This window comes from Vombatus ursinus, unplaced genomic scaffold, assembly GCF_900497805.2.
Source record: "Vombatus ursinus unplaced genomic scaffold, bare-nosed wombat genome assembly UNPS02014772.1, whole genome shotgun sequence".
Taxonomy (NCBI): domain Eukaryota; kingdom Metazoa; phylum Chordata; class Mammalia; order Diprotodontia; family Vombatidae; genus Vombatus; species Vombatus ursinus.
Genome location: NW_020954550.1, coordinates 24,438,867 through 24,463,220, shown reverse-complemented (window position 1 = coordinate 24,463,220; position 24,354 = coordinate 24,438,867). Strand labels below are relative to the sequence as shown.

The window sequence follows — 24,354 nt, the reverse complement described above, 5'->3', positions numbered from 1 at the left end:
TAATCTCTAAACTTCTTAATGCCTTCATTTTTCATCTATAACATGAGGAGACTGGACCAAATGATCCCCAAGGTATCTTATTGCTCCAACATTCTAGGATTTCTGTGAATTCAACACATTGATTTCCTTTCAAGGTCAAATATTAGATATCTTAACATTTATGCCAATAATAATATCAAGTAGCTTCTTTTCTCTTGAAGTTCTGTAAGTACATATAAGGTTTGTCAGTCTGTCTAATATTATTTTTTTAATTAAATTTTATTTTCAGTTCTGAATTCTTTCCTTCCCTCCTCTGCCTCCCCTACCCATTGAGGCCAGAAAAACAAATTATAAAATTACAAAAAAATAAAATTATAAAGATGAAGTCATGCAAAACAAATTCTTGCATTAGTCATGTTCTCTCCCTCCCCCCCAAATAAAGAAAAAAGAAAGAAAAGAAAAGAAAATATCCTTTAATTTGTATTCTGAATCTATCTGGAGGTAAGTAATGTTTCATCATGAGCTTTTTGGAGTTGGGGTAGATTATTGTGTTGATCGGAGTTATCAGGTCTTTCGAACTTCATTATCTTTACAATATTATTATTATTATTATTATTTAAATTGTTCTCCTGGTTCTTCTCGCTTCACTTTGAATCAGTTCATACAAGTCTACCCATATTACCCATATTATTTTGAGAAGTAACATTAAAGTATCTGTTTTTAACCTTTAAAGGATACATTAGTTTCTTTGGTGTCAAATGGACTAAACCACTGGGATGACCTAGTATGGAAAAATTCATGTTCTTATGTTATGCATTTACAGGTAGGGGTTGTATGGTTCCTCCCCCCCATCCCCATATTCCCTTTCTTCTATATTTCATTCAATTTGGACAATTAAATGAAACCAGAAAAATCCTTCCTTTCTCCCGACCCTAGTGCCAAGGTGTTTTCCCTTTAGAGCTATCTCAAAATTTGGTTTCAGTGTAGTATAGAATTAATTCTATAAATAGAAACTTAAAACCACTAAATTTCCTAAAGCCATCAAAGCTAGCAGCCTGATCTCTCAGACACATTGAAGAGAAGCTAAGAATCTCAGGACTGGGAGTAATTTAAATACCTCAAGCACCAAGTTAAAAATGAGGAAAAAATATTCGTAACAATTACTTTGTGTTTTGCTATCTAGGAAACAACTCTCTTTGAAATTCAAGATGGAAATAGGCTAATGTTCTAATCAAGAGAATTATATTTTGTACTGGAGTACAAAGTCTGTACTCTAGAAGTCACTGACTGTAAGAAAATAACTAATTTTATTTTTAATTTTTGGATGCAGCAAGTTATATTGAAATCTATAGGAGTACTTTGACCTCGTTGTATTTAAGAAACTACACACAGACACAGATACAGACACACACACACACACACACACACACACAATGTGCTTTTTTGATCTTTGCAAAGCTTACAGCTATTCACTTACATTTTATCACAAATAAACTGGTGTTAAAAATTCACAAGGCAGCCAGTAGAGTCTTATTAAACTTAGCCTATTACAACTTTAGAAAAAGCTATCTATACTTCCTCCCCTCGCAATCTTCTCAATCCCTTCTGATGTGACTTTCAACTTTACCATTTAACTCAAAGTGTTTTCTTCAAGGTTATAAACAATACCTTTGTTGTGGTGGTGTTCTGGAATCAGAGAAACTTGAGTTCAGATCCAGCCCCAGATCCTTATTATCTGTGTGACCCTGGACAAGTCATTTAACCTGCGTTTGCCTCAGTTTCCTCATCTGTAAAATGGGGATAATGATAGTACTTACCTCCCTGAGTTGTTTTGAGGATCAAATGAAATAGTATTTGTAAAGTGCTTAGCACAGTGCCTGGAATGTAATAGGTACTACATACATACATGCATTTTTGTTGTTGTTCAGTCATTTCAATCATGTCTGACTCTTCATGATTCCATTTGGAGTTTTCTTGGCAAAGATAATGGAGTGGTTTGCCATTTGCTTTTCCAGCTTATTTTACAGATGAGGAAGTAAGGCAAACAGCATTGAGTGACTTGCCCATGATCAAACAGCTAATAAGTGTTTGAAGCCAGATTTGAACTCCTGAAAATGATCTTCCTAACTTCAGGCATGGCACACTTACTCACTGTTCCACCTAACTTCCCTTTACATATAAATATGCACATAAAAATAAATATATGTACATACATATATTGTATATATAAAACATAAATATTTGCATACAAATAAAATATGCCTATGTATGTATATATTTAACATGATAGTATCAAAATTTCCCTGTTTGTCTGAATCCCCAACTGAATTCCCATCTGCTTTCTGTGTACTTTATAAATGCTTCATTGACATTTTTTTCCTATTCCTCTTATTTGCATAATTATCACTACCTTCTTACTCCCCCACCCCAATTCTCCTTCCCACAAATAAAATCCATTGATTTCAACAAATAAGTATAGTTAAGCAAAACAAATTTAAGTTGTATTGGTTGTGTCTGGAAATGTATATTTCATTCTGCACTTACAATCCATTACCTCTGTATCAAAGGATGGGAGAAATGCTTCATCAGCAGTCTTTTAGAGTCTGGATTAGTTATTACATTGGTGAACATTCTTAACTTTTCATGACTGTCTTGTGAAAGGTTGCCCCTAAGGTTTGCCACATCATTATATAAAGGTCTCTTTGCATCCTTCTTCCCTTGGTTACAGCAGGGCAGCTCAGGCAGCTCTCTGAGACCGTCTGGTAGCAAATAAATCACAGGCTTAATACTGAAAAGCAAAAAAGAATGAGAGGCAACTTAGTGGAGTGGGTAGATAGCTAGACAGCCTGAAAAGTCCCTAAGACTTAGGTTCAGATCTTGCCTTTTAAACAGAAACTATGTGATCCTGGACAAGTTATGTTGCTACCTCTCAATGACCCCAGGCAACTATGTGAAAGCATAAGTTACAGATGAATTGCTGATCTGCATGGTTGACAGAGGTTCCCAGTCAGGTAGTTCTCTACATTGATGAATCATAAGCCTGGCATGCCCTCCCTCCCCCCAAACAGACAAAAATCTGAATATGCAATTGCTGACCCATTGGAGGATAAAGAAGGATCACTTTTTGAGGTTATTGACTTAAGGTAGTGAATATTGGTGAGGAAGAAATTCTGTTTTTTTCTAATTAACTTTTATAGTTGTACAAGTTGAAGAAAATCTGCCACAAAATTCTATCCATATTTTCAAATTATAGCAATCTATTTTTCTTTCTTTTAATAGTCCTTCATTATTGTGTTGCATACAACATTGGTGTCCTGGAAGCAAAAATATTTGATGGTCCTTCAACTGAGCAATTTGGATATGCAGTACAACAGTTTGTAAATACCAATGGCAACTGGTAAGAAAATGTTAATTATTTTGTGATTGCAGTTAAAAAATTCAGATAAATGACCTCATTCACATACGTACAGTTTATTAAGATTGTTACCCTTCCATTTCTGTCTTACTTAGATCATTGACTCATTTTGGTAAATAGGTATGATATAAAATTTGAACACTATAATTTCTTTTGTGGGTTAAAAAAAGTCCCATTAACAGGAGAGTTTCAATGTTGACTTTTCAGATGGGATAATGTATGTAAAATGCTTTGCAAATATTAAAGCCTATGTAAATGTAAACCATTTGATGTTTGATATCAAAATAATCTGATATCAAAATAAAATCTGAATTGAGAATCTTCCAATAATTGCAATGGTAAGTTTGTAATAGTTAAAACATTTGACCACTTGAAGGGTAGGGATAATGTGTATATTGTGATGTTTCCTGTTTCTTCTTCTGGCAGTTGATGTTCTGATGACATCTTAAAGTTTTTTGTTTATTTGTTTTTTTTTATCTGACCATTGAAAAGAAAATCTTGAGAGGCAGCACTCCTGGAATGCTGAGTCCAGTTGATCCTTTTGTATGTGGTAGAATACTAACTGGTGGGAGGCAATAGATGGAACACTGGGCCTAGAGTCAGGAAGACCTGTGTTCAAATATAATCTCAGACACTTACTAGCTGTATGACTCCGGTCAAGTCACTTAACCCTGTTTGCCTCAGTTCGCTCAACTGCAAATTGGAGTTAATAGTACCTGCCTCACAAGGTTGTTATGAGGATCAAATGAAATGGTATTTGTAAAAAATGCTTAGCACAGTGCCTGGCACATAGTAGGTACCATATAAATGCTCTTTTTTTCCCCCTTCCCTCTTCAGATTCTCTCTGGTTATACTTACATATGTTCCCCATTTACCACTTTCACTCACACAGTACCTTGCTCAATTGTAATTTTGGGATGAATATTAAAGACCAGTGGTATAAATCTAAGTCCTAGTGTACCCATGAAAAATGTTGCAAAGAGGCCCTCCTTCCAATGAACCACAAAGTTTCTTCCTGCGCTCCAAGTATGTAGTAGTTTCTTTGGGTGAGAGTTACATAAATAAAATAAGGACCTCTCTCCTTCTTATAGCAAACAACTTAACAGGAAAGGACAGAAATTACTTCTCTTTTATCCCTCTGCCCTTTAGAGAATATAAGATACCATTGTGATGATTGTTTGTTGGGCGTGAAAAATCATTTGACTTGGAAGAACAAAATACTACCTTACAAGCTCTTTTACAATAAGATGTCTTCCATCCATATATTAAGATCATTCAGTATTCCTCAGAAAATGTAACAAAAGAAATAACCCTGTTTAGGATTCCCCTTGTTAATAAACATCAGGCAAGGCATAAAACAGGGAGATATACACTCACCAAAGGTGCAAATGGGTGGCACAATGGATATAACACTGGCCCTGGAGTCAGTTCAGATCTGACCTCAGACACTCATTGTGTGACCCTGGGCAAGTCACGTAACCCTGTTTGCCTCAATTTCTTCATCTGTATAATGAGCTGGAGAAGGAAATGGCAAAGCACTCCAGTATCTTTGCCAAGAAAACTCCAAATGGGATCACAGGGTCAGATATGATTGAATGACTAAACAATAATAACAACACATTGACTAAATGTCCACCAATGTGATGGAGAATTAGTGTAAAGGCTGGGGTGAGAAGAGGACTGACTCCCTGTAGATGGTGAGATCCTCCAGGTGCTTCTGTTTTCAGGTGACATTTTGCCGATTTCATCAAGCCCCAGAACAGTGCCAAGCCTTCTAGGAAAGCTTTTTCAGAGGAGTTTGGCCTGACATCCATAGAGCAAGTCCTAAATGGATGAAGAATGTGTATTGCTTAGATTTCAACATGCATCTAAATACTCTATAGAACATTTTCCAACAACTATATATCTATATATCTGTATTTACAGATATATAGCTATATGTGTCTTGGGCATAGTAGAGGTAGATATTGAGCCTGGCCCAGAGTGGAAAAGCAGGTGGAGAGTGGTCAGGATTGCTTTTGGGAAATTATAAAGCACTTTTACTGACCGCCCCCCCCCCCCCCCCCAAGCTTCTCCTAACAGCAAAAGCCCATCTTTTTTAATACAAACATTTTAGAAGTGTATGTTGCTGTATGTCAGTGAGATCTGGAGCACCTATGTTTCTGAGGAACTAAAAACGAGCATATAGGGCAATAGAAAGCTGTGTAATGGGTATGAGTGGCTATAACATGTTAAAAACCAACAAGTAATCCTGAAGAGCAGGATAAAAGAATGTTGTCAAGGAACTGTAAGATAAAAAGAGAAGATGACAGGTGGATGACCAGAGAACTTTGGCGGTACCCTGTTGGGGTCAGGAGGAATCAAGGAAGGTCTGTAGCATAGTAAATGGTTAGATCCCTTGTGGTGAAGTCTGGAAACTCATGGATGAGATGCACAGGATAGGCAGTCATGGATGAGTTGAAAACTTCATCTTTGAAGAGAACTCTCAAATTAATTAGATCAGATTCATTTGAGTATTGAGGGTCCTGTATGGGTGGAAATACATTTCACTATTTAGTGGCTTACATTTTCCATTAAAAAATATCCTGAAAGTCATTCATGTAAGATTTCTATTGAATCTACTAATTTGAAATGTAAAGTAGATGCCCTAATACTGTGGTTAGGGAGTAGGATTTAAAGGATGGTTCACTTGCTGCAGTTTACTCAGCTTTAAATAGTGGAGTCTTTGACTGTAATGCCAATTCAATTACAATGATAATTACAATGACATTGCCTGCTCAAAATTCTTGAATGTTTATGTCTTGTCATGGAGAGATCTAATTTTAGGATTAGAAGTAAAAGTAACCACACTTTCATGTGGTTGCTAAAATCTTAGATAACTCCAAGAAGTATGGGTTAATCAATAGTGTTGCATCAATTTGTAATCCACACAAAACCTGAATTCATCATTATGGAGATGACCTCTCTTATCAAGTCTTATTTGTGAAAATTCCTTAAATGATCAAGCTTGGAATCCAATTTACTTTGAAGACCAGTGACCTTCTTCACTGACAAGGATCCTATTATACTAAAACTTTGTTTTTGGAACTTGGGCTCATTTAACCAGAGCTTTGCTGAAGAAAAGAGTTTGCTAAACAAATTGGTAGTGTAAATGAGATAGCAGGGGCTGTCCTTGATCTCCTAACGAAGAATAGGGGAGAAAGAATGGTATAGTTGAAGGAGTACTAGGCTCTTTCCTTCTGCCTAGAAGGGACTCAGAACCTAGTCCAACCCCTTTATTTTACGTATTAGGAAACTGAAGCCAGATAGGCTAAGTAACTTCCTTAAGGTAACAGAGCTAGTTGGTGTCACAGTTGAGATGTGAACTCAAGGTCTCTGACTGTAAGGTAGATCCAGTGCCTTTTCCACTGGAGGAAGGATATATTTGAGAATAAATGTGATGTAAAACAAAAAGCATAAATGTAAAATATGATGAGTAGCCCATTAAGAGGAAAACTCTTTGTAAATTTATATGACATTACAGGGGCAGAGCATGGGCATATTCTAAAACATGATGGTGTTTTCATGGTGGGATATCAATCAACAAGCACTTATTAATCACTATTAATCACTTACTAATGTTCCAGGCACTGTGCTAAACTCTAGGGAGGCAAAAATAGTGCCCTGCCCTCAAGGTGCCTACATTCTAGTGGAGAAGACAACGCGTATGTTAATAGGTAGACATAAGACACAAGATCCTCAAGTTCATATTTTGATTGAAAAAAGATAACAGAGAAATTCAAAGTAATTTCTTGGGGAGGTCAGGATAGTCCTTTGTGGAAGTGGCACATGGATTGAGTCTTAAAGGAATCTAGGATTTTTGCAAGGCAGAAGTAAACAGAGAGTGCATACTAGGCATGGAGAACAGGCACCAAGATGGGAGATGGATGTTATGTATAGGAATACTTTCACAAGGGTTTGATTCCTCTGCAAGTTTACTGTGGTTGTCTTCATTCTGAGTCTATCACCTCTCTTTCTGGAAGTGGATAAGATGTTTCATCTTAAATCTTCCAGAATCACATTGGAAACACATGCTAATCTGATAGGGAAATGCATAATCCCAATTCCTTTCCAAGTTTAGTAAATGGCATTCTGTTCCTTGGTCCTAGCAGTCTTGTATCTTGACTAAATATAATTGAGACTCTCTGGTTCAAAATAGGCTTTTGTGCTTATTCATCCACCCTATATAATTGATAATATAGTAGCACAGGTCTGTTTTACACAGTTGAGAAAGAATTGATATTGAGAACGAACCCTCATCCTCTTAAAATATTATAACTGGATTAAATGATAATAGAAAGATAAGAAGAATGTTTTGTCATTGTTCTTAGACTTTAGTACTATCATTTTAACTTCAGGAGACTGGATTTTGAAATATTGAGTTTTTCCTGTGTTGTTTTTTTTTAATTTAAAAATATATTGACATTTTTTTTACATCACCTTTACCTTTTAAGAAAAAAAAACCACTATGTATCATGCAGAACTGACTTGCCTATATTTGCAGCTGCATGACAAGAATGTAACCAAACAACTTCTAGTTGTCCCCCTCCTAGTTGAAAGTAAACAGACAAAAAAAAAACAGAAAAAAAGAATCTTCTTCCTCTTCAGCCTCCTGTCTTTATACTCTTCCTCTATTCCTGACTAATGATGACTCCCCACCCCACCCCAGTCCTTTTTCAGTCAGTATGCTCTTGTTGTCTTCCTTCTCCTCTACCTTATCAAAACAGGAAGACGTCTGGTACCACTTAATCTAGTCTGACTGACTACTTTCATTGAATCTCAGTTATATCATTGCTACTTAAAGTATGCATTTAAATGTCATACTTTTTATCTAATTGTGAAATGAAAGGCTTTTCCCATTATTCAAGCAATTTGGATCAGCAAGCAAATGGGAATACTTTTTATAAAGGTATCATTGGCCTACTAATCTGACCTGAAACATGAACCTGAATTAGATCTTTTAAGGAGGTCTGGAAGAGAATAGGACAAAAAAGATGGTTAATGATCCTTACTGTGTGTTTTCTTTTGAGGGGAAGGAGATTAATATTGTAACTTAGGCTTCTGGAATAGTCTAGGAAGAGTTAGGAAATGTTTTTCAGTACTTAGAACCCCTCGTACCCTCTCTGTGGACCAAACAAACCTTCCTTACCAGTGCACCCAAACTAACCAACTCATCTACCAAGTCTGACAATATATGCAGTTACATACCCATAGTTATCCATCTTTGCAAAGAAGGGGTTTCCTATATTTATAAGGTATTAAATTAACTCCCACAATGCCAATATATGTGCTGATCTTTTTCTGTTGTAAGATCAATCATTTCCTATTCTTATGCCTTAAGACTCCCAAATTAATATTTTATTTTCATGTGAACTTATTTTACTTAGAATTTGATGATTTTTTTTCACATATAACCTTTCTTGTCCAAGGTACTGGACCAAATCCCTGCTATATAGTGTCTACCTATGGTTATGATGCTTCTGACAAAGTGTACTGTTGAAATATATCTTTTTCATTAATTAAGGTATTAAGACATCTTTAAACTCTTTAATACTCTCTGAACATCAGATGGATTTCTATACTATTTTAGATGGAAAACCTAAATTACATGCCAAACTTTACAATTACCTTCTAAACCTCTCTCATTATTCTTTGTATTATGCTTTCAATAAAACAATTGATCAGAAACTATTTATTAAATATTAACTAAACTGGACATTTACCTGGATGTTCCATCAGCATTTCAATTTTAACATGTCTGAAATGGAAATCATTATCTTTCCCATACACTTTTTCATCCTCCAAACATTTCTATTTTTTCTTAAGAGCACTGCCATTGGGTTTAATAACCTGAGAGTTATTTCTGACTCTCTTTTTCCTCAACCCAATGTCCAGTCAATTGCCAAGTTTTGTTAGTTCTGCCTCCAGTTCTGCCTCCTTACAACTGTCCTTTTGTTTCCACTCATGCTGCTAGTTCCATGATTCAGACCCTGATCACCTCATATAGAATACCAGTTAGCAGGACCAAAGAAGCCATGTAAGCAAAACTGCACCTGAACAAGAGTCCTCAATCAACAAATAAAAATCAGCTGTGTTATTATTCTGTACTTTCTGTGTCTAAAAGTGAATCAATATATTTCAGAAAAAAAATTTTTTACATACAAAGTTTGATTTTAAATGACTGTGATTCTTAAAAGGTTCACCACAAAGCCCATTTTCTGAGTTCAACAAATTCTAGCAGATATCTAATTAAGTGCCTACTATGTGCAAGTCACTCTACTGTTGGTTCATTGAAGTTTCATTGTATCAGAACATCCCCTAATTAACAAAGGGGATTTTTTGTTTAAAAATACTTGTGTCAACAGAATTTATTATTAAACTATTAATGGACTTGGATTAGGAGACACAGTCTTCATATTGTTGATACTGAAGGAAAACAACCACAAACTTTAAAATATAAGACCATTTGTTTGGATTGCTGGCACTGGGCCATCCTCCACTCTTAATTTATGGTCCTTTTATCCTCATGTTAGCTGGGAAAGTAGTAGATATGGGGAGGGACTCTGTGAACATTAACCATCCTTGAGATACTTATTAACTTAAATCTGGGCACACAATGGTTGTTTCACTGTTTTCTATTATAAATTCTATGAATAAAAATGGAATGTTGACTTATTTTCTTTAGACGTTACTTTTTAAAAAATTTGCCACTTTCTCTGTTCATTAGCTTCTGATATTCTTCTCATCCTTCTTCCCTTATTCTTTCCTCCTTTCTTTTCTTCTTTCTTCAACTGTTTTTCTGTTTATTTTAATTTATTTATTTTTACATTTCAACATTTACTTCCATAAGATTTTGAGCTTTATATTTTCTCCCTCTCCCACTTCTCCCCCGCTCCCTCCACCCCGAGACAGTGTACAATCTGATATAGGCCCTACATATACATTTATGTTAAGCATATTTTCCCATTAGTCATGATGTAAAGAACAATTGGAACTAATGGAAGGAACCATGAGAATGAAGCAATAAAACAAAACAACAAAAGAAAAGGAGAGCAGATAGACTGCTTCCATCTGCATTCAGACTCCATATTTCTTTTTCTGGGTGTAGATAGCAATTTCCATCATGAATCTTTTGGAGTTGTCTTAGATTCTTGCATTGCTGTGAAGAAGTCTATCAAAGTCAGTCATTCCATAATGTGGCTGTTACTGTGTACAATGTTCTCTTGGTTCTGCTCATTTCATTCTGCATCAGTTCATATAAGTCTTTCTAAGATTTTTTTTGAAGTGTGCCTGTTCATCATTTCTTATACCACGATAGTATTCCATTACATTTGTACACCACTTGTTCAGTCATTCCCCAATTGGTGGGCATCCCCTCAATTTCCAATTCTTTGCCACCACAAAAAGGACAGCTGTAAATATTTTTGTACATGTGAGTCCTTTTCCCCATTTGTATGTTCTCTTTGGGATATAGACCTAGAAGTGGTATTGTTGGGTCAAAGGGTATGAACAATTTTATAGCCCTTTGGGCATGGTTCCAAATTGCTCTCCAAAATGGCTGGATCATTTCACAACTTTACCAACAATGTATTAGTGTTCCAATTTTCCCACATCTTCTCCAACATTTATCATTGTCCTGTTTCGTCATGTTAGCCAATCTGATAGGTGTGATGTGGTACCTCAGAGTCGTTTTGATTTGCATTTCTCTAATCAATAGTGACATAACATTTTTTCATATGACTATAGATAGCTTTAGTTTCTTCCTCTGAGAACTGCCTGTTCATAAACTTTGACCGTTTATCAATTGGGGAATGACTTGCATTCTTATAAATTTGACTCAGTTCTCTATATATTTTAGAAATGAGGCCTTTATCAGGGACACTGGTTATAAAAATTCTCAGTTTTCTGCTTCCCTCATAATCTTGGATGCATTGACTTTGTGCAAAAACTCTTCAATTTAATGTAATCAAAACTGTCCATTTTGCATTTCATAATGTTCTCTATCTCTTGTTTGGTCATAAATTTTTCCCTTCTCCATAGATCTGAGAGGTAAACTATTCCTTGCTCTTCTAGCTTATAGTATCAGTCTTTATATCTAAATTGTGTATCCATTTTAACTTTATCTTGGTATAGGGTGTAAGATGTTGGTCTATGCCCAGTTTCTGCCATACATTTTTCTAGTTTTCCCAGCAGTTTTTGCTAAATAGTTATTTCTTATCCCAGAAGCTGGAGTATTTGGATTTATCAAATAGTAGATTAGTATAGTCATTGACTGTTGTGTCTTGCATATCTAACCACTGATCCACCACTCTATTTCTTAGCCAGTACCAAGTAGTTTTGGTGATTGTTGCTTTATAATACAATTTAAGGTCAGGTACAGCTCTTTTTTTCAACTGTTAATTTTATTTTCTTTCTTTGCCTTAATCAATCAATTAATAAATATTTATTAAGCACTTCCTATATGCCAGAAGCTTTGCTAAGTGCCGGGGATACAAAAAGGCAAAAGATAGTTCCTGCCCTCAAGGAACTCATAACATAACGAGGGAGACAATATGCAAACAAATATATACAAAGTAAGCAATATGTGAGATAAATTGGAAATAATTAGCAGTGGAGAATCATTAGAATTAAGAGGAGTTGGAGAAGGCTTCCAGTAGAAGATGGGATTTTAGTTGGAATTTAAAGGAAGCCAGGGAGTCAGTTGGCAAAGTGGAAGAGGGAGAGCATTCTTGGCATGGGGAACAGCAGGGCAAAATGTCCAGAGGCAAAAGATGCAGTGTCATGTTCATGGAACAGCCAGGAGGCCAGTATCACTGTATAGAGGAGTACATGTAAAGGAATAAGGTGTAAGAAGACTGGAAAGGTAGCAGAGGGCTAGGTTATGAAGGGCTTTGAATACCAAATAGAACATTTTGTATTTGACCCTGTGGTGATAGGGAGCCATTGGAGTTTATTGAATAGCAGTGGTAACATGATTGGATCTTTGATTTAGGAAAATCACTTTGGTGGCTGAATGGAGGAGGATGGATTAGATTGAGGAGAGACTTAATGCTGGCTGATGCCCCAGCAGGCTGTTGTGATAGTCCAGGCATGAAGTGATGAGGTCCTTCACTGGAGTGGTGACAGTGTTAGAGGAGAGAAAGGGGTATATTTGAAAGATGTTGCAGGGGTGAAATTTCCAGGTCTTGGCAACAGCTTGGATATGGTGAGTGAGGAATAATAAGGATTCCAAGATGACTCCTAGGTTGTAAGCCTCAGGGACTGGGAAGATGGTGTTTCTCTCTGCAAGTAATAGGGAAGGTAGGAGGGGGGAGGGTTTAGAGGTAAAAAAAAAATAGTTCCATTTTGGGCATGTTGATTTTAAATATCAATTGGACATCTAGTTCAAGATGTCTGAAAGTTAGTGAATGCACATGTTCCCTCTGCCCAGTTTCCATACAGGTCTCTTACTCCTTCAGCCTTTGAAATATTATATTCCCCTATTAATCACTGTGAAAGTGTTGCTGTAAGATGTTTTCTTTTTTATTCCATTTTTATTTTTTAAAATAAATTTTTGTTAATATTCGTTGTTTTCATGTGACCTATGTTTCCCAGTGTATACTTCTCTCCTTCCTTTTCCTTATAATAAAGAAGAAAAAACATCAGCAAAACTAACCAATAGAGGCTATCCTTCTTTTTACTTGTATCCCCAATGCTTAGCATATTGCCTGGCACATAGTACGCATTTAAGAACTGTTTCTTTCTTTCCTTCCTTCCTTCCATCCTTGCTTTTTTCCTTCCTTCCTTCTATCCATTGCTCAGTCAACCAAAAAACATTTACTAAGCATGTGCTAGGCACTATTCTGGGAATACAAATACAAAAGAGAAAGACAGCCTCTGCCCTTAAGGAGCTTACAGTCTAATGGGAGAAGACTACATACAGAAGTGGGGGGAAGAGAAGATACCCAGTGTGCAGAGTGGAGCGTGTTGGAGAAGTCCAGAGGTGTTAAATGAAGAGATGACTGGCCTGAGATTCTCCTTAAATTGAAGTTCTAAGAGGAGCTCCCTAGGAGGAAGGGACCTGGGGGCAGAGGTTACTGATGAGATGAGCATTTCAGGGCTGTTCCTCAGGGCTGTTTGTAAAGAGATGGGTAGCATGCTTCATCATTGGTGGTCGGTCTGAGTCATAGTTGATCTTTGCATTGATGAAAGTTTTTTATCTTTCAGTTATTTTTCTTTGCAGTTCTGCACTTGTTATATGAATGATTCTATTTCTTCTGCTCATTTGACTCTCTGTCAATCATATAAGTCTTCCTGAATTTATCTGAATCTATTCTTTGTGTCATTTCTCAGTGTATATAACATAATTTGTTCAACCATTCCCAAATTGATGGCTATGCACTTCAAGTTCTTTGCTACAACAACAATAACAACAAAATATTGATATAAATATTTTGTACTTGTTGATCCTTTCCCTCTTTCATTTATCTATTTGGATTATATACCTGAAAGTAGTATGCCGGGTCAAAGGGTGACATTTTATGTGATCCTGATTGTAATTCCTTGGGTATTTGAATTTTTCTTTCTGGCTTTTTGTAGTGTTTTTCTTTGACTTGGGACCTCAAGATTTTTTTTCCCTGTGGTTTTCTCTGCCTCACCCCCATCCCTCACCAGAGTTGACTCTGGATTCTTTCTATTTTGACTTTGATCAGTGGTTCTGGCAATTCTGGGAAGTTTTCATTTATAACTTTTTAAAATGTGATATTTGGGTGTTTTTTTTTTAAATCATGATTTTCATGGAGGCAAGTGATTCTTAAATTGTCTCTCCTCAATCAATTTGTTTTCCAGGTCAATTGTTTTTATGCTAGATATTTTACATTTTCCTCCAATCTTTTGAATTTATTCTAATATTGTTTTGTGGAGGTAAATCATCTTTTGAAGAATACATTTAAAGGCTTGTACAAGGGAGCAATAATAGTTGTTATTGTTATTCTTGATAGGATTCAAGAAATTAATTATCTCTTTCTATGTGATGGTACTAGAGTTAGAGCATAAGTGGACCGTATAACCCAGTCAACTCTGTTTTTTTTATACCTATCCCCAGGTCCAAATTGAATATGACAACATTAAAGAATTCAAGAAATCAATTTTTCAGTTATTACTGTATTTTAACTATCACTCTAATAGAACATTATAGTTTGGATTGAGTAGGTTTTCAGTAGGTCTGGGGTATTAACACAAAAGAAATGGTCACACAATCCTTACCAAGGTTGTAACCACATCAGATCATTTTGGGGTATTGTGTGGGGTTGGGGTGAAGGGGATGTCAGGTCCTCTGGAGGACTCCCTTATCTCCCACTTTCCACTTAAATTTTTATATGAATTTGGAGCTTTTCAAGTTGCACCACTTTGGATGGTGTCTGTCTCAGATTTGGGCAAGGACAGGGCTACCAATAGCAATTCTCCTTCCTCAAAGGCCAGTCAGTAAGCATCTATTAAGCACCTACTATGCACCAGGCACTGTGCTAAGCACTGGGGATACAAAGAAAGGCCCCAAAAATGAATTTTGCTCTCATCGAGCTCCCAGTCTAATAATGGCCATGTTCCTTCATGAGTTTTTAGTTATAGTATATTTATTTATTTATTTTTAGGTAGTTGGGGTTAAGTGACTTGTCCAGAGTCACACAGCTAGTAAGTGTCAAGTTTTTGGTCTGAGGCTGGATTTGAACTCAGGTCCTCCTGACTTCAGGGCCAGTGCTCTATCCACTGTGCCACCTAGCTGCCCCTTAGTTATAGTTTGTAACTAAATTCATTGAAAGAAATTGTTTTTTAATCTCTTTTTCCTAGCCCCTCTGAAGGCCAGGGGCTGAGCTAATTTTACCTACTATAAGTCTGGCTGAAGAGAAGTAAACTGGGGATGAACTCATACATTTTCTTTCTATAACTCAGAAGCTGTGGCCTAGCTAAAAGTGTGTGTGTGTGTGTGTGTGTGTGTGTGTGTGTGTGTGTGTGTGTGTTGGGGGTAGGAAGAAGATGATGTCAGTTCTCTCCCAAGTTACCTCTTAGTGCAGGAGGTTTTAACCTGTGGTCCATGATCTTAAAAAATATATATTTTGAAATTCTATGTATTTTGTTTTTTATTTTATGTGTTTAAGAATATTTTTCTGAAAAGGGGTCCATTAGTTTCACCAGACTGTCAAAGAAATCCCTGACACATGCAAAAAAATTAAAACTGTTGCTGGGGCAGCTAGGTGGCACAGTGGATACAGTACCGGCCCTCGAGTCAGGAGGACCTGAGTTCAAATTCGGCCTTAGACACATAACACTTAATAGCTGTGTGACTCTGGGCAAGTCACTTAACCCCAGTTGACTCAACAAAACAAAAAACTATTGCCGTAGTGCTGTTAGGCTCTTTTCAGAGACAAGTTTAAACTTTCCAGTCATTTACAGAATTCACTGAGTTGAATAATTCCAATCTCTTCCCTCATATCAAATTTCTGTGAAAATATCCTAAAGAAAACTAATTGGTACAATAAAACAATTCCCTAAAAACAAGACCATTCAGACCTTCCTATGATATGAACTCTGGTGTAGCCTCAGGATTTTCCTTCATGAGAATTCAGTATAGACACTCCTGGGAATCAGTTCCCCTAAGGTACTAATAGCTAATATTTATATAGCACTTACTATGGGCCAGGCACTGTGCTAAGTACTTTACAATTATTACTCATTAGATCCTCACAACCACCTTGGGAGATAGGTGCTTTATTATCCTTACTTTACAGATGAGGAGACTAAGGCAAACAAGTTAAATAGCTTGCTAAGGACCACACAACTAATAAGTATCTGAGGCTGGATTTGAACTCTGGTCTCACTGACTCCTGGACCAGTTTCATTGATTTCAAGATCAGAAGTGTCCAGATTCTTTCAGTACTGACCAGAAATCATTTTATGGGCAGCATGAATTTTTTGATGAAGTATAGTCTATTGTAATGAAATAAAAAAATATTTATTGACCATACTGTGGGGAAGTCCAGATGTGGAAGCTTCTAACAACATGGACATCCACCCAGGATATGACTTAGTAGATAGGTCTCAGTAAATTGCCAGGGACACATAGAGGTTACATGACTTGCCTACAGTTATAGTTAGTAATTGTCTGAGGCAGGATTTGAGTACAGTGGAAAGAGCATTCCAATAGAAAGATCACAGGTGCTGGAGGCGAAGGACCTAGGTTCAGATCCCACCTGTGATTACCAAATGTGTGACTTAAGACAAGGTCACTCAACCTCCCGGTTTCCTCATCTGTAAAATGAAAGGTTTGTATTAGATGGCCTTTGAAGTCCCTACTAGCTCCAGATTTGTGGACCGATGAACCTAATCCAGGTCTTTCTGATTCTAAGCCCAATGTGCAAGCCACTAACTCTGGGTACCTCAGTCTAGTACCTCTTCAAAAATATAGATTCTAGAAATCCAGTTTAATTAGCTTTATTTTTGCAAAATTGTGTAGTTACAAGCATAGTGGTAGTCAGGGATCAATTCTGATAAAGTGCTAAGACTTTAAGGTATTTTCTGACAGTGGAGGTGTAATCAAACTGTGCACATTTCAGTCCTAACTCCAGGTTTGTCATTGGTGGTGGCTCTAAGCTTTGGTTTCAGCCGTTTCAATGTATTTTTAGAGAGCTCAGTGGACCAAGAGTATGAGCATAAATTAAAAGCGGATAAGTTTAATTTTTTAATTAAGAATTTGGAGGTGAAATGGGGCTTTCCTTAAGTTTGGGCAGATCACATTTATCCCACAAGCTATATGTTGGACCTCTGGGTTCTAGATACACACACACACACACACACACACACACACACGCATACACACACATATTTAGAGTCACTAAATTTGTTAACAGGAAGTGCAAAATGCAACTAATTTAATAATAGTGTATTGTGTGCCAGAAACAAGGCATCAAGTTGAGATTCATGCTACAACTTCCTCCAACTTGTGTTGATTTTCACTAATTGTCCATGAGTAATGGCATTGTCTGCCCCAGCAGCAACCTGAGCTCATTATTAGTAGTGACTCAAAAATTGTCCAGACATAACACTGGGATAATTTGGATAAACAGGGACTAAAAGTTAAATGCACAAATGGTTTTTCTTGTTCTAACAATGACTAGTGTTTACTTGTCCTTAAAAGAGGTATGTAAAAATCCTAGTGAACATCAGGCTGGTATGACTAATGATAACAGTTCATATTTATATGGTGCGTTAATGTTTGTAAACTGATTCACAAACATGAACTCATTTGATCTTCAGAACAACCCTGTAAGGTTATGTGTCATTATTATCTCCATTTTACAGATGGAACTGAGGCTTAGAGAGAGTAACTTACCCAAGGTCACATAGCTAGTAAATATCTAAATGGGATTTGAATTCAGGTCTTCCTAACTCCAAGTTTAGCTATCAAGTTTACTATAGCATGCTGCCTCTCCAGGATATATGTGTTTATTTATGAAATTTATGAAATTGCATATGTCACATAATTTTGAATTATGAAATATTATGATTAATTTCCAGTTTATACAATAAGTAAAGCAGAAGTAGATGTGTGTGAGACTTTTGGGTGTATTAGTAAGAAAGAGAAGGCTAAGCTATATATTAAGTCTAAAAGTATAATAACAAGAAGATTAATACATAACCTATGACAAACTAAATTAAGATGATAAAAATATAACTAATAAGGACTTGCCAAGCTGGAAATGATTACCTCGATTTCCTTTATGACTTAGATTTCCTAAAACATGTTCATTAGTATGATCATAATTCAGCATGTATGATCATAATTTGGGAAATGAGAGATCATTCTCAAATGATCACTACTTTGATGCAAAGGTTCTATGTGATAGCGAAATGTACATTTGTCTCATCGTTCATATTGTGCAATTGTTTGGGAACTGCAGAAAATAGGAATCAGTTTTTACACTCTCTTATTTGTAGTATCAATTCCCCTAGTTCCCCTGAAGCTGCATCATTTTCAATGTCATGTACTCATGGATTGCTACACAGAGCTAGAAGAAGTCACACAAATAATTTAGATAACAAAAATACAAATTTACATATTTAAATCATCCAATGTCAACTGGGACCTCACTATACAAGGCCATCTTTTATTCTTCCCTGATTGATGCTCTGTCCCCCTCCTTATTGGCTATTGCAACCCTTCTCTCATCTCCTGGAGGTCACTAGATAATATCCAGAAGGATCTGAAATCCCTAAGTCTCTTTCAAGACTCAGCCCAAGTACCCTGATTAAGACCGTGATCCAAGATGATTCCAAAGGACCCATGACATAAAATACTGTCTACCTCCAGAAAAAGAACTGATGAGTTCAGTGTAGATTGAAGCATTCTTTATTTTTTATTTTTCTTGCTTTTTTCCCCCAATAGGACTAATATGGAAATATGATTTGCATGACTTCACATGTATAATTAATATCATATTGCTTGCCTTCTCAGTGGATAGGGGAGGGGAAAAGGGAGGGAAAGAATTTGGAATTCATTTTTCTTTTGTGAGGCAATTGGGGTTAAGTCACTTGCCCAGGGTCACACAGCTAGTGAGTTTTATGTGTCTGAGGCCAGATTTGAACTCAGGTCCTCTTGACTCCAGGGCTGTTGCTCTATCCACTGTGCCACCTAGCTGCCCCAGGAATTCAAATTTTTAAAAATGGATGTTAAGAAATAAAAGCATAAAAGAAAATGAAAGTCAATATAGCCTTAAAAAAAAACAAGCAAACCTTAGCTCAAGCACAATTTTCTGCCTTACCTGATTTCCCAGTTACTAGTGCCTTACTCCCAACAAATGAACTTAATTACCTTTGGTTTGTGTGTATGTGTTTGTGTGTGTGTGTGTGTGTGTGTGTGTGTGGTCTATGTACTGACATATGTACAAGCTATCTTCTTGAAAAAATATGAACTACTTTGTTTTTAGAATTTTTTTCAATGAACAAGCATTTATTTTCTTTCCCTCCTACCTCTTCCTCCCTCCATGGGGGAAAATAATAGATAAAAAAGGAAGACAAATACATTGTAACACATATGCATAATCAAGCAAAACAAATTACCACTTTGTCTCTGTTGAAAAACATGTCTCATTCTGTATCTTGAATCCATCCTTTCTCTGTCAGGAGTTTGGTAGCATACTTCATCATCAAGTTCTATGGAATCATGATTGGTGATGGTATTGATCAGAGTTCTTAAGTCTTTCAAAGTGGTTTGTCTTTCTAATGTAATTATTGTTTAAATTGTGTAAGTTCCTTTAAGGTAAGAAGTTTAATTTTATTTGGTATCTCTAGTGCTTGGCGCATTGTAGATACTTGGTTGATTAATAATAATAACAAAAATAATAACTAACATTTATATAGCACTTACTATGTGCAAGGTGCTGTGCTAAATGCTTTATAAATATTATCTCATTTAATCTTCACACCCTGGAAGGTAGGTGATATTATTATCCCTATTTTACAGATGAGGAAACTGAGGCAAATAAAGGTTAAATGACTTGCTCAAAGACACAATAAATGTCTGAGGCTGATTTGAACTTGGGTCTTCTGGACTTCAGGCCTAACGTTCTATCCACTGTACCACCTCGATGCTTCAATTATTGATTGATTGATTGTTGTAGTGTATGTATTAAATTCATAGCACAAGTATCCCATCACTAAAACGTAAATTAATTTTTTCTCCTTCCTTTTACACCTCACCTTCCAGTTCTATCTGGCTTGATACTTCGGTCTGGCTAGGAGCAGGGAGCCTGAGAGAACTCCTGTCAGACCCTTTGTGTTCAAGATAGTCTAACTCTGCTTTGCTATTTAAGAAAAAAATAACCAGTTCATGAATTTTGTAGTTCCTGTAAACCATTAAAAAAGTTTAATATTGATATAGATATTATACAGATTAGCATTTGCCTGCTTCCCCATTTGTATCACAAAGGTATTTGTTTCAGTGAGCTATATTGAAATCTTAAAGAATGGGAGAAGAGGTTAGACAACCACAGCCTGTAGGGAGATATTTATAAGACTCTGTAGATTACGGGTTTGGACCTACCTACATCACCATAAAATATCGTTTGTGCCTAAACAGGCTATTTAGAATTCTGGTGGGGGTGGGAAGATTGGCTGTGTTGTTTGTAGTCTGTATAATCACTATTTCCTCACAAGATAATTGAATAGTAAGTGTTATTTAAAATACTCCTGGAGGAATTCCCAGTCTTACTTTAGGAAACGGAAGGCTATATCTTGGGATTCTCTCTTCTTCTTGGCAACTTCACGTATAATTTCTCTTTCAACTCCTGTGGGGCTAAGTTTAATCCAATAATTAAAAATATAGCAGGGCCTCGTGTTAGCAGGTCTTACCAATGTACCATATCATTCTCAGCATCTCTCTTTAAGACATCATTATCACCACAAAATTTTAGAGACAAAAATACTTGCTTATATGCTGGCATATGGTAGTCACTTGTGCATTGACTGAATGATTGATTGATTCCTGTCTGACTAATAATTCTTTAAAATGTCACAATTCTGTCTGAGTAATGAGTGGTGATTTCATAAACTCTTATAAGGACAAAACTTATCAGGAACCAGGACTTATAGAATCGTGGGGGTGGCCATGAGGCAGAAGGAGTGGAATGTGTCCTAGGAACCTTATTCCAATAAAGGGAATATCAGAGGGTCTTTTCAACTTTCATTCTGAGAGTCAGACATGTTGTTCAGTGATTTAATCTGTAAAACTATTTGTTTTGTTTTTGTGATTCAGAATATTTGAGGTATATGAGTCATACAGTTCAAGGTCAGAATAATAATGAAAACTTTGTTGCTCGCTAATGATTATTAAGATACCTCATTTTCTTAAAATGATAACTAACATTTATTTGAAACCATCAGCAAGCATTATCTGTAATGGGGATAAGCTAGAAGCCTTCCTAATACAATTGGGGTGGATCATGGATGCCCATTATCACCTCTTTTATTTAATATTGTACTAGAGATGTTAGCTATAACAATAAGAGAAGAAAAATTAAAGGAATTAGACTAGGCAATGAGGAAACAAAACTAGCACGCTTTGCATATGATATGATGTTATACTTAGAAAATCCTAGAGAATCAACTAAAAAACTACTTGAAAGTATTAACAATTTTAGCAAAGTTGCAGGATACAAAATAAACCTGCATAAATTATCAGCATTTCTTTATATTACCATCAAAGTCCAGCAGAAAGAGATAGAGAAATTCCATTTAAAATAACTATAGATGAAATAAAACATTTGGGAGTCTACCTGCCAAGACAAACCCAGGAACTATATGAACACAACTGTAAAGCATTTTTCATACAAATAAAATCAAATCTAAACAATTGGACAAATATTAATTGCTCATGGGGAGGTTGAGCCAATATAATAAAAATGACAGTTCTACCTAAATTAAACTATTTATTCAGTGCCATGCCAAACTATCAAAAATTACTGTATAGGGTTAGAAAAAATAATAACAAAATTCATCTGGAAGAAAAAAAAGCTCCAGGATATCAAGGGAATCTATGAAAAAAATGCAAAAGATGATCATCTAGCCATACCAGATCTCAAACTGTGTTATAAAGCAGTAGTTATCAAAACAATCTGGTACTGGCTAAGAAATAGAGTGATGCACAAATTGTATTATAGTAAATGACCATAGTTATCTAGTATATGATAAACCCAAAGATTCAACCTTTTGGAACAAAAGCTCATTATTTGACAAAAACTGAAAACAGTGTGGCAGACAGTAGGTATAGACCAACATCTCACACTGTATACCAAGATAAGGCCAAAATGAGTACATGATTTATATGTAAAGGGTCATACCATAAGCAAATTAAGAGAGCATAGAATAGTTTATCTGTCAGATTTATGACATAGAGAGCATTACAAAATGTAAAATACATAATTTTGATTATATGAAATTAGAAACTTTTTGCTCAAACGAAACCAATGGAACCAAAATTATAAAGGAAAGCAGAAAACTGGGAGAAAAGTTTTTTGCAACAAGTATCTCTGATAAAGGCCTCATTTCTCCAATATATAGAGAACTGAGTAAAATTTATAAAAATACAAGTCATTCCCCAGTTGATAAATGGTCAAAGAACATGAACAAGCAGTTTTCAGACAAAGAAATCAAAGCTATCTATAGTCATATGAAAAAAATGCTCTAATTCATTATTGATCAGAGAAATGCAAATTGAATTGCAAATGCAAATTCAAACAACTCTGAAGTATCACCTCACACCTATCAGAGTGGCTAATCTGACAAAAAAAGTGTTGGAGGGGAAAAACTGGGACACTAATGCACTGTTGGTGGAGTTGTGATAAGATCTAACCATTCTAGAGAGCAATTTAGAACTATGCCCAAGGGGATATAAAACTGTGCATATCTAGTAATGCCACTGCTAGGTCTATATCCCAAAGACATACCAAAAAAAGGGAAAAGGACCTATTTATACCAACATATTTATAGTACTCTTTTTGTGGTGGCTAAGAGTTAGAAATGAAAGGGATGCCCGTCAATTAGGGAATGGCTAAACAAGCTGTGGTATATGATTACAATGGAATATTATTGTGCTATAAGAAATGACAAGCAGGATGATTTCAGAAAAAACCTAGAAAGACTTACATGAACTGATGCATTGTGAAATGAAGAGAACCAGGAGAAAATTGTACACAGTAACAGCAATATTGTTTGATGAAGAATTGTGAATGACTTAGCTATTCTCAGCAATATACCAAGACAATCCCAAAGAACTAATGATGAAGCATATTGTCTGCCTCCAGAGAAGGAACTGATTTTGACTGAATACAGACTGAAGCATGCTATTTTTCACGTTCTTTCTTTCATTTTTTTTTATTCAAGTCTTCTTATGCAAAATGACTAATATGGAAATGTGTTACATAATTGCATATGTATAAACTATATCTGATTGCTTACTGTCTCAGAGAGGGAGAAGTGGAAGGAAAGATAGAATTTAGAACTCAAAACTTAAATCAAAATGTTTAAAAAATGAGACCTTTTTTCTTTTTTTGTTGTTTTTTTTTTATTAATTTATTTTGATTTATCAACAATCACTTCCATAAGCTTTTGAGTTTTAAATTTTTCTCCCCCTCCCTCCCCAAGATGACACACAATCTGATATAGGCTATACGTATATATTCCTATTAAACATTTTCACATTAGTGATGTTGTAAGTAAGAATTAGGACCAATAGGAGGAACCACCAGAAAGAGGAAACAAAACACAACAGAAGGAAAAAAATAGCAAATAGTATGCTTCGATCTGCATTCAAACACCATAGTTCTTTCTTCGGATATGGATAGCATTTTCCATCATGAGGCCTTTGGAGATGTCTTAGATACTTGCATTGCTGAGAAGGGCTGAGTCTATCAATATTAGTCATTGCACAATATGGCTGGTACTGTGTACAATGTTCTCCTGGTTCTGCTCACTTTACTCAGCATCAGTCCATACAAGTCTTTCCAGGAGACCTCACTGTATAGAAAGAATGCAAAAGATGTCTTGTATCATAATAACAGAGATTTATATGGTCTCTTCCCTTCAGGGTATTTTTAATGCTTTCTTATGCCTCACATTTGTTTTAAAAAGTCTTAGAGAATACATATACTCAAGTAAATTCTATTGAACTTTTAAAAGTGGGGAATGTGAAGAACAGAAATGCTATTAGTGTTAGAAACCAGAGCTCTGGTTCAATACACTGTTATATGCATTACACTGATATCATAATGACCATTTCATAAGCTGAGAAAGCAGTAAGGCACAATGGAAAGAGCCCCAATTCTGGAGTTAGAGGATCTAGATTCAAATATCACAGCTACTGTTTCCTAGCTATGTGACTTTGGCTATCCATT

At 35.9% G+C, this 24,354-nt stretch overlaps 1 protein-coding gene across 1 annotated transcript in view; it reads left to right on the top strand.

The window, feature by feature from the left end:
• Positions 1-24,354, top strand: part of ITGA2 (integrin subunit alpha 2) — a 148,489-nt gene that overhangs the window by 19,594 nt on the left and 104,541 nt on the right. Inside the window, exon 2 of the mRNA XM_027863389.1 lies at positions 3,259-3,376. Coding sequence (XP_027719190.1) covers positions 3,259-3,376 — 118 coding nt within the window. The remainder of the gene's footprint in view (positions 1-3,258; positions 3,377-24,354) is intronic.